This window comes from Malus domestica, chromosome 14 (assembly GCF_042453785.1).
Source record: "Malus domestica chromosome 14, GDT2T_hap1".
Classification (NCBI taxonomy): domain Eukaryota; kingdom Viridiplantae; phylum Streptophyta; class Magnoliopsida; order Rosales; family Rosaceae; genus Malus; species Malus domestica.
The window spans coordinates 199,051-208,780 of NC_091674.1; the positions used below are offsets into that span (position 1 = coordinate 199,051).

Genomic DNA, 9,730 nt, shown 5'->3' on the forward strand with positions numbered 1-9,730 from the left:
CTTTGAAATTTGATCTAACGACTATAAATAGAGATGTATTTTTAAATTTATAATAATTTTAACTGTTAGATTAAATTTCAAAAATCTGAATTTTGGGCATTGATTGATTAGGTGAAAAGGACACGGAAGGAACACATTTCCCTTCTAATTTAAAGCAACCGAAACATTATAAAAAGTAAAAAAAGAATAAAGTCAAAGTGAGATGCATTATTACGGCACAGGATGGAGATGATTGATACCTCTGGACAGGTCACAAGAGCTTTTGCTTCTGCTTTCTATGTGGACTGTAGGAATTAATTGGTCTTTGGTAGTGGGGGAGAGCTCGTCCAAACATGGAAGGACGTGTGTTACGAATCTATTTGCAGAAGAGGGGGATGATGTCGTTATATTGAGACTATCCTTGGACCTTTGTCCAGCCGCCATGCATCTTCTTCTTTATTCCATTCCCCATACGTTATTATCTCATCTCTCTCTCCTCCTCCCTCCTCAGCCCCCGAGTCTTTCTCCCTCTTCCTTCCCTGTTAATTACGTGAAAGCATAACTTAGCTCTCAGAAAACTTGGGAAGGACAAAACCAATAATTGCATTCCATTAGGCCATACACCGAAACCCTTTCAGCTGGCACTCTTACATACGGCATACACATGCGCGAGTAACGATATCTTCAATCAATCACGTCATGTCATGTGAGTAAATTAAAACACACAAAAATATATAATAAATTTAAGACATTATCACCTAAAGTCTTATCCCGTGCATGTAATTAGTCTCTCTCAGCCATATATATTATATTTGTTTCCGCGGAAAATGTAACTGATGATTTGTTTTTTCTCTCTTCATCAACATCATCTGGTTCATCCCAACCTATTTGCCTAATCTCTCTTTTCCGCATGCCGACAAATTCCCACAACCATAAAAGCCCTTCCTTTCGTTCTCTCCCAATAAAATTTCAAACTCTTCTTCCCTTTGTTTAATTTACAGTTTGGTTGTTCGCTGGTTCGTTCATTTTGCGACAACTGATAACACAAGCTCTCCTCCTCCAACTCTTAATTTCTTTCATGTACATGCTTTCATTCCTAGCATCTTTCTTCATCAATATTTGGTTCAATTTAGGTTGCTAGGTTTGTTGCTAGCAAGGAAATATTTGGTTGATTGAGGATGAAAAACCCAGAATCTAGGCTGCCACCAGGATTTAGGTTTCACCCTACAGATGAAGAGCTCATCCTTCACTACCTTATAAAGAAGGTGGCCTCCACTCCCTTACCTGTTTCCATCATCGCTGAAGTTGATATCTACAAGTTTGATCCATGGGAATTGCCAGGTACGGCACCTACCTAATTTCCTTAACTATAAATTAATTGATTCAACTGTTTGTTTCCTGTACATATCACACATGCGTGCCTCTATGGTATATGCACGCTAAGTTTATCAGCTGATTAATTAATATATGGCTAATTCGGTGTTCTTTCATGCATGCTGATGTCGACCATTAATTAGCCAAAGCTGCGTTTGGTGAGAAAGAATGGTACTTCTTCAGTCCAAGAGATCGCAAGTATCCGAATGGTGCGAGGCCAAACAGGGCTGCCGCATCAGGGTATTGGAAGGCAACTGGAACAGATAAGACGATTGTGGCACCATCAGGAGGGCGGCAGAATGTTGGTGTGAAGAAGGCTCTTGTGTTCTACAAGGGGAGACCCCCCAAGGGAATCAAGACCAACTGGATCATGCATGAATACCGCCTTCCAGAAAGCCCAAATAACTACACCACCACCACCAACCACCACAGAGCCGTGAAGCTCAATGATTTATCCATGAGGGTGAGCAGTTTTATTGGATCTTATGAGCATTTGATTTACAGAATCAATTGTTCAATTAAATAATCATCCACATATATACTTCAATCATTAACTATAAATATATGAACTTTATTTTGTGACCCCAGTTGGATGATTGGGTTCTTTGTCGAATCTACAAGAAGTCGAATGTCGTGACTTCAGCAGCGGCACTGCCAAATGATCAAGACCAAGACGTTCAAGGAGAAGAAGATTTCCTCCACGATATCCTTTTACCAAGCTTGAAAAGTCCCTTTCCCAGCCTTGATCACAACATGATGAGTACTAGTACTACGAGCAGTCTCAAGCCTCAGAAATCTTGTTCCTTCTCCAACTTACTAGACGCCATGGACTACTCATTACTCACTAGTATTCTGGCGGATGGCCAGTACTATATCCCAACTGGAACTGGACTTCAATCAACTACTCCTAATAAGTTTAGTTATAGCTGTACAGGGAGTACTAGTACTGGATTAGACCCGCAACCGCTGTTCAATACCAATATCAGCAGTAACAGAAGTCATTTGTTTCAAACTCTCCCTCAGTACAACTGTTTGAACTTGCCATCATCAGCCCCAAACACGGAAAACCGGCTAAAGCGCCAGCATTCCATCACAGATGATCGTGGCATGTTATTATATCCATCGAAGAAAGACGTAAATTCCAATTGCAGTTTCACTAACACCGCCAATTCATTCTTGAATCAGCAATTACTTCTGAGTAATCCTCGTTTTCATTTTCAAGAATAAAACCATATAAAAGAAAGAAGGAAAGAAAAGAAAAATTACGGAAGGTCGGACCTGCCAAGCCTTGGTCAAGCTGTTTCGTATGGATCATAAGTTCATAACAAAAGATGGCAAAAATTAAGTACTGAAAGGAGTTTGATTATTTTTATATACAATCTGGCAATCTGGAATGGCATGCATGATGCATGGGAGATTGACCCTCGAAAACAATACAATGTTAATTGACATGGGTACAATTGGCAAATCAGATTTACTACTTGGTATGGATTATGAACATGAGAATTGATCTTGAGTTCTTTTTTCACGAGCGAAGGATATCTTCCCAATTAATGTAATTACAATTCCCCGTCTCAATCAATATCTTTACATAGGGTTTAGTATGTTGATTTTTGTTCAATTGGCAGATCAGATTTAGTACTTGATATATTTATCTTGAAAAAGTAAGGGTGCAAAAATAGTTTTTTGTTTTTAAATACAAAAACGACCCTAAAATGTATTATGTATGTTGTTTTTCAAGAACAAATTTAAAAAATAAAAAAGCAAGAAGTACAATATTTAGGATAAATTATGTAAAACATGATACTGAACGTTCTTTATTTTTCAAGAATGATTTCCAAAAAAAATTAAAAAAACAAAAGTCACGTATAAAACAAAGTTAAAAATTCCAATACCACCTTCCACCACTACTATCATCGTGACATTCTCGCCTCACCATCTCCACCATGGCCACCACATCACACGCCACCACCATCATCCCACCACCTCTCACCACTATTGTCGCCGCCACAATTTAATTAAGGGTTATTTGGTAATCACCTCGGTTTCAATGTTAAAAAAAAGTAAGACACAAGATAATGATGGTTAGGTAGGAGAGTTCCAAGTTCCAAAATGATTGAGGCCAAGCTTATTAAGAAATGGACTACAAAATATATTTTGAGCACAATCAATATTCTACACTAGATGGACAAAAAATAAAAGATAGAGGGGATTAGGAATGCATTCCATGGGTTAAACAAAGGCATGTGAGATGAATTTGCAAATGACACATTCTAAGGAGGGGTTGCAAATCCCTTTCACATTTGTAGTCAAACTTTTAATAACCTGGTCTCAGTCACTTGGACTTGAAAACCTCTTACCCAAACTCTTACCCAAACATAGCCTAAAGAAAATTAGCACGTGGTTTGATAACCATTTTGTTTTCATTTTGAAAATAAAAACTGAAAATTGAAAATGAAAATGAAAGTTAATTATTGAAAACCTAAAAAGTGTTGTAAAATTGTGAGAATGAATGCCCACCTTAGTATAATTATTGTTATGTGATGTTTTCAAAAGAGCAATAATAGAGTAATTGTTGTTGTGTGAAGTTTTCAAAAAGAGCAATCATTTCACTTTTTAGTTTGTCACGAATGTGGCTTTATATAAAGAGTACTTTGTGTGTGATTACAATACACAACAAAGAAAAGAAATGAAAGCAATAATATAAGTATCCATCATTTCCTCTTTTTCCTGCAATCGTTTGTGTTATAGTTACGAAACTAAACAGTGTGATATTTTGCACCCGTTTCTCTCATGTCCTTAGCAAAGGTTATCTCTCTAACTTTTGCCTATTTATAACACGTTATTAGCACGACTCTCTAACCTTAACCAGTTATCATCTCCCTTCGCCGAAAAATACTTCCTCGAAGGATTTTACTGTTCTTCTTCCTCCTATGCCTCACCTGCTTGATGTACCCTCGCCAAGATCTGCTAGCACCATGTTTGCTCTTAGTTCTCAATATAACAATTACTTATATTTTTTATTTCTTGTTTGGTGTAGCTCCTAACTACTAACCCAATGTTTATTTATGTTAATTTTACTGCAATCAAAGATGGTGCGGTACAATCGCCCATCTTGAATTGCAAATTTAATTGTACTGCAATTTTAGGTGGTGCGGTATAATCGCCCACCCTGCTCTGCATATTTAAATATTCCTACGGCTTGAGTGGTACAGTATAATCGCCTACCCTATGCTATATTGTCTCAATGAGAGTGGTGCAGTACAATTGCCCTCCTCAGTAATCATGTAACTCTCGAGCCTGAAGTTTCGAGTGCTTATCATTTTGACCTGAAGATCAAAATGAAAAATGTGTAAGAATCAGAAGTTCTAATGCTACATTCCTTCAAAATACATATTATTGCAAGTCCTTACACCTCATTTTTCTTTCATAAAAGAAAATGGCGAACTTGGCCAAGCTTAATTTTGCTGCCTTAGATATTACTGGGAAGAACTACCATACCTGGGTAGTGGATACCAAGATCCATCTGGAGGCAGGGAATCTTGGAGAAACTATCAAGGAGGAAAATAGTGCATTCTCTCAAGTTCGGGCAAATGCCATGATCTTTATCTGTCGCCACCTTAATGAATGACTGAATAGTGAGTACTTAATGGTTGAAGATCCATTAGCCCTTTGGAAGACATTGAGAAATAGATACAATCATCGTAAAACAATGATTCTTCCAAGGGCTCGTTATGAGTGGGCACACCTAAGGAAGTCAGTTGCAGAGTACAACTCTGCAATGTTCAGAATTAGCTTCTAGATGAAGCTTTGTAGGGAAACCATCATTGAGGAATATATGTTGGAAAAGACTTTCAGCACCTTTCATGCCTTCAATGTGCTTCTACAACAACAGTATAGAGAGAGATGCTTTATTGAATACAAGCACCTGATATCGGTAATCCTTGTGGCTGAACAAAACAATGAGCTCCTGATAAAAAATCATCAGTCCCGACCTACTGAATCGGCATCATTCCCAGAAGTGAATGATGTTTCCTTTGAAGTGAATACCATATCCTCTCGTGAAACGTGGCCATATGCAAGGTCGGTGGAACGGGAAATGCAAGAATCATTGTGTCTAATTTTATAACCAAGGTCCAAGGCATAATTCATTCCTTGGATAAAGCTTGTCTGCAATTTTCACACGCAATATCAGCTTTCCAGATACCACAAACCACTTTTTCAAAATGTTCTGACAAAGTTAAAACACGTGAATCTTGCAGCTCCCATTACATTGCTATGACCGAGAAGGGTAAAGGAACAACATTACCACTCGTTTTTGGGACAATTCCTATATATGTCGACCTTCATCCTCCACGGCCAGGCAGACCTGCAAATAAAAAAAATGCTCAATTTTTCTTCACATCCGAGAGGGCACTCTAAGCAGAGTCTCTCGAAATACTCAGCTTCTTTTCCCCCCAATAATACCTCTGCAAATAAGCCACACCAGAGCAAGAGTATCTCATATCATTGGGGTTAAAAGCAAGAGTATCCCATATCATGCTTTTTCCTTGTCTTTTCCTTTGGCCTTGTTCTTACCTGCAAGACAAGGAGAAATAGAGCAATCAGTCAACACTTGGAATCAAGCTTCCAGTCAGGAATTAACTGCCTGGAACCCCTTGCCTGATTACTTACCTGGCATTGCCCTCGAGTACTCATCTTCAACATCTTATGCTTCCAAAGAAGATACCACATATGCCTGAGGAACAGATATGGCAAGTGAGAAGGATACAAGGAAGCATGTGGAGACAAGCGTAACAAAACACGTGCTGATACATCTACTACTTTGTCAACAGCAAAAGTATCCATATCATCAGGGTCCAACGTACTCTAGATTTGTCGGACTTGTTTTGACTCTCAAATTCTTGAGTCGGCCTTATACTCTGGAGGAAACCAGAAAACCCTTCAGCCCAGTTCAAGAATAAGCATGTGGAAAGTTACTTCTTCAAAGCAAAAGTATCTCATATCATCTCTTCTCATTTTTCTTCTCTTTATCCTTCTTGCTGCTTGCAAGATAGGGATAATGAGAATAATCAGCCGGAACTCGAAATCAAACTTCTAATCTGGGACTGATTGCTTGGAACTCTGATTGCTTACCTTGTTTGTCACCTCTTTCTGCAAATCTCCTAGCTCGGCGACTTGGAGGACTCCTACTACATGGTTTGTATCGCACTTGACTAAGCATGAAACTACAAGTAAGCTTCAAGTCAAATTGATACATTACCTTGTGCATCTCCACTGGTTAAAGATACCACCCCTGGATGGAGGAAAAGTACTTCCAAAGAAGATGCCACATCTACTTATGAGACAGATAAGGCAAATGAAGACGATACCACACTTCGATACTTAGAAGTTTCGTGATTACTCAGCGGCTTGGATCTTGCAAGTCCCCAACCCAGGAGCTTCCCTCACTCGGGAACTTAGAGGAGCACTGTTTGTACCATACTTGACCAATCCCGAAACTACTGAGCACCGGTCAACGTTATACAGTCAAAGACCCAGAAGAGTTTCCCTCCAACCAAGATGCCAATCACAGCGCGACACGTGTCGACATCAGAAGCCAATCAAAGCGCGACACGTGTCAACATCAGAAGCCAATCACAACACGACACGTGTCAATGTTAAAACAAAGCTAGAAACTCTCTTCTATAAAAGGAGATCATTCTCTCACAATATTTCCTAATGTTATTTGTGCTAAATCATTCACTTGTACTCACTAAATGAGAGTTTGAATCTATGTACTTATGTAAACTCTTCACAATTAATGAAAACTCCTCTACTCCGTGGACGTAGCCAATCTGGATTAACCATATACATCTTGTGTTTGCTTCCCTGTCTCTATCCATTTACATACTTATCCACACTAGTGACCGGAGCAATCTAGCGAAGGTCACAAACTTAACACTTTCTGTTGTACCAAAGTCCTCACTGATTTTGTGCATCAACAATTTTAAAATGTTATAATGATTATAAATAAATAAATAAACACATGCTTTAAAAAAAATCACTCATGGCCCTGTTGGATATAACCAACACTAACAAAGCAAAATTTTGGACGGCTGCCAGAATAATCTTTGAATGTTTTTTGTTTTTTTTTTGTTTGTTTTTTTTGCGATTTTTTACACATGCTATCTCGAAGTATATACAAACATATTTGATGGTTGGATCGTTGAAACTAGTTTCGTAGAATGCATATCTTATCAAATTGATAGATTTAACAAACACTTAAGAGTTAATGTTATACTTCCATTAAGTATAAAATAAGATTTATCCATTAGTGTAAATATTTTAAATTGAAGATGGAATTCATTCATTGCATTCTTATAGGATTGAGGAGTGTAACTGCAAAAAATCATCAAAATATGAGCTAAAATAACCGTTAAATTGTGATTTTTCGTTTATAACCATCTAAAACTTTTGTTCCGTTACCTAATCTCTGAATGTTTGTTTTTTTTACAATTTTTTACGTATGTGATCTTGGAGTGTGTACAAACAAGTTTGACGTTGGATCGTTGAAAAACGTTTCGTAGAATGCGTATCACATTAGAACAGTAGATTAAACCAACATTTGAGGTAATGTTATATATCTTCATCAAGTATAAAATAAGATTTTGTGGTATTCACAGTGTAAATATTTTAAATTGAAGATCGAATTCGTTCAATGCATTCTTATAGGGTTACGGAGTGTAGCTGTAAAAAAATCATCAAAATCGAAGCTAAAATAACTGCTAAACTGTAATTTTTCGTTTATAACCATCGAAAACTTTTGTTCCGTTATCTAATCTCTTAATGTTTTTTTTTTACGATTTTTTACGTTTGCGATCTTGGAGTGTGTACAAACAAGTTTGACGGTTTGATCGTTGAAAAATGCTTCGTAGAATGCGTATCACATCAAAACGGTAGATTAAACCAACACTTAGAGTTAATGTTATTGTTGAGCAAAAAAAAAAAGAGGGGAGTCTGATGCATTGAAAAACAATAATCATCATACATGTTGGATTACGAAGAGGCCAAGTCCAAATATCATAAAAAAAAATAATTGTCATGCATGCCTGATTACGAAGAAGCCAAGTCTATCAAAAACTATATTTGTTCATAGGTGTTGTACAACAGCTGTACTTGACCAAAAGTTAAAAGCAACAGCCATGCTTGAATAATGGTACAACTATCTACTGAAAAGTATACCCCCTGTCTCCCATCTTGGAAGGATTTGATTTGTCATAAATCCACGGGCCCAAGAGAGGACTAATCACTAGTCTTTTGCATGAATTTGGATGCATATGTGGAACAAAAAAAAATAATAAAAATAAATAAAGATGCATAAAGCTGCACATCAAAACTAAAGGGATAAAAAAATCCCACCATTTTGTACGAAGATATCAGGCACGCTTCCAAAGTAAAGAGTCTCCACCAAAAGACACCTACAACAAATCAAGAATAAAAAATAGGGTAAATTGCATAGTAGCCCCTCAGGTTTGAGGTCTATTGCAATCTTATACAACATCTTTAAAACATTTCACTTTCATACCTCAAGTACTATTTTATTTCAATTTCATACAACCGTTACATTTTTCATCCATGTATCTGTTAAATGCTGACGTGGCTGCCACATATATGCCACGTGGCTGCCAAATGTCTGCCACGTGGCAAATAAAAATAATTTTTTAATTTCAGGTTCCCTTTTTTTTTTCTTTCTTCTTCTTCCTCCTTCTTCTTCTGGGTTGCAGCTTTGCAGGGTGTTCGGTCCCCTTTTTTTTTCTTCTTCTTCTTCTTCTTCTTCTTCCTCCTCCTCCTCTTTCTTCTTCTCTTCTTCTTCTTCCTCCTTCTTCTGGGTTGCAGGGGGTTCGGTCCCTTTTCTTTTTTTTTTTCTTCTTCTTCTTCTTCCTCATCCTCCTCTTTCTTCTTCTCTTCTTCTTCTTCCTCCTTCTTCTCCTGGGTTGCAGGCTATGTAGCACAGATACGGATACGGATACGGCGATACAACACGATACGACACGACGATACGGCTATTTTCTAAATATTAGGATACGATACGGCGTGGATACGTTAATTGAAAATATACATTGATGTATATTAATATATATATATTAATAGTTGTATATAAATATATACGGCATGGATGCTAAAAAATATGCATTATTTTCTAATATAAATATAAATATATGGCCTTATTTTCTCATAAAACGGAAGCCCTGGTTTGAGAAGAAAATATCACGTGACTTCAAAAAAACCCTAAGGGGGCGTTTGTTTGCCCTCACTAAGTGGGACTGGATTGGACTGGACTAGCTGTTAGTCTAATACCGTGTTTGTTCCATGCTAGGACTAACATTAATGAGAC

The 9,730-nt window shown here is 37.5% G+C and overlaps 1 protein-coding gene across 1 annotated transcript; it reads left to right on the forward strand.

Annotated features, from left to right (window-relative positions):
- Positions 1 to 963: 963 nt before the first annotated feature.
- On the forward strand, positions 964 to 3,109 carry NAC23 (NAC transcription factor 29). The gene is given in 3 exon segments (NM_001294034.1): positions 964 to 1,320; positions 1,497 to 1,816; positions 1,942 to 3,109. Coding segments are annotated over 3 exon segments (1,122 nt in total). The 5' UTR covers positions 964 to 1,157; the 3' UTR covers positions 2,581 to 3,109.
- Positions 3,110 to 9,730: the final 6,621 nt, after the last annotated feature.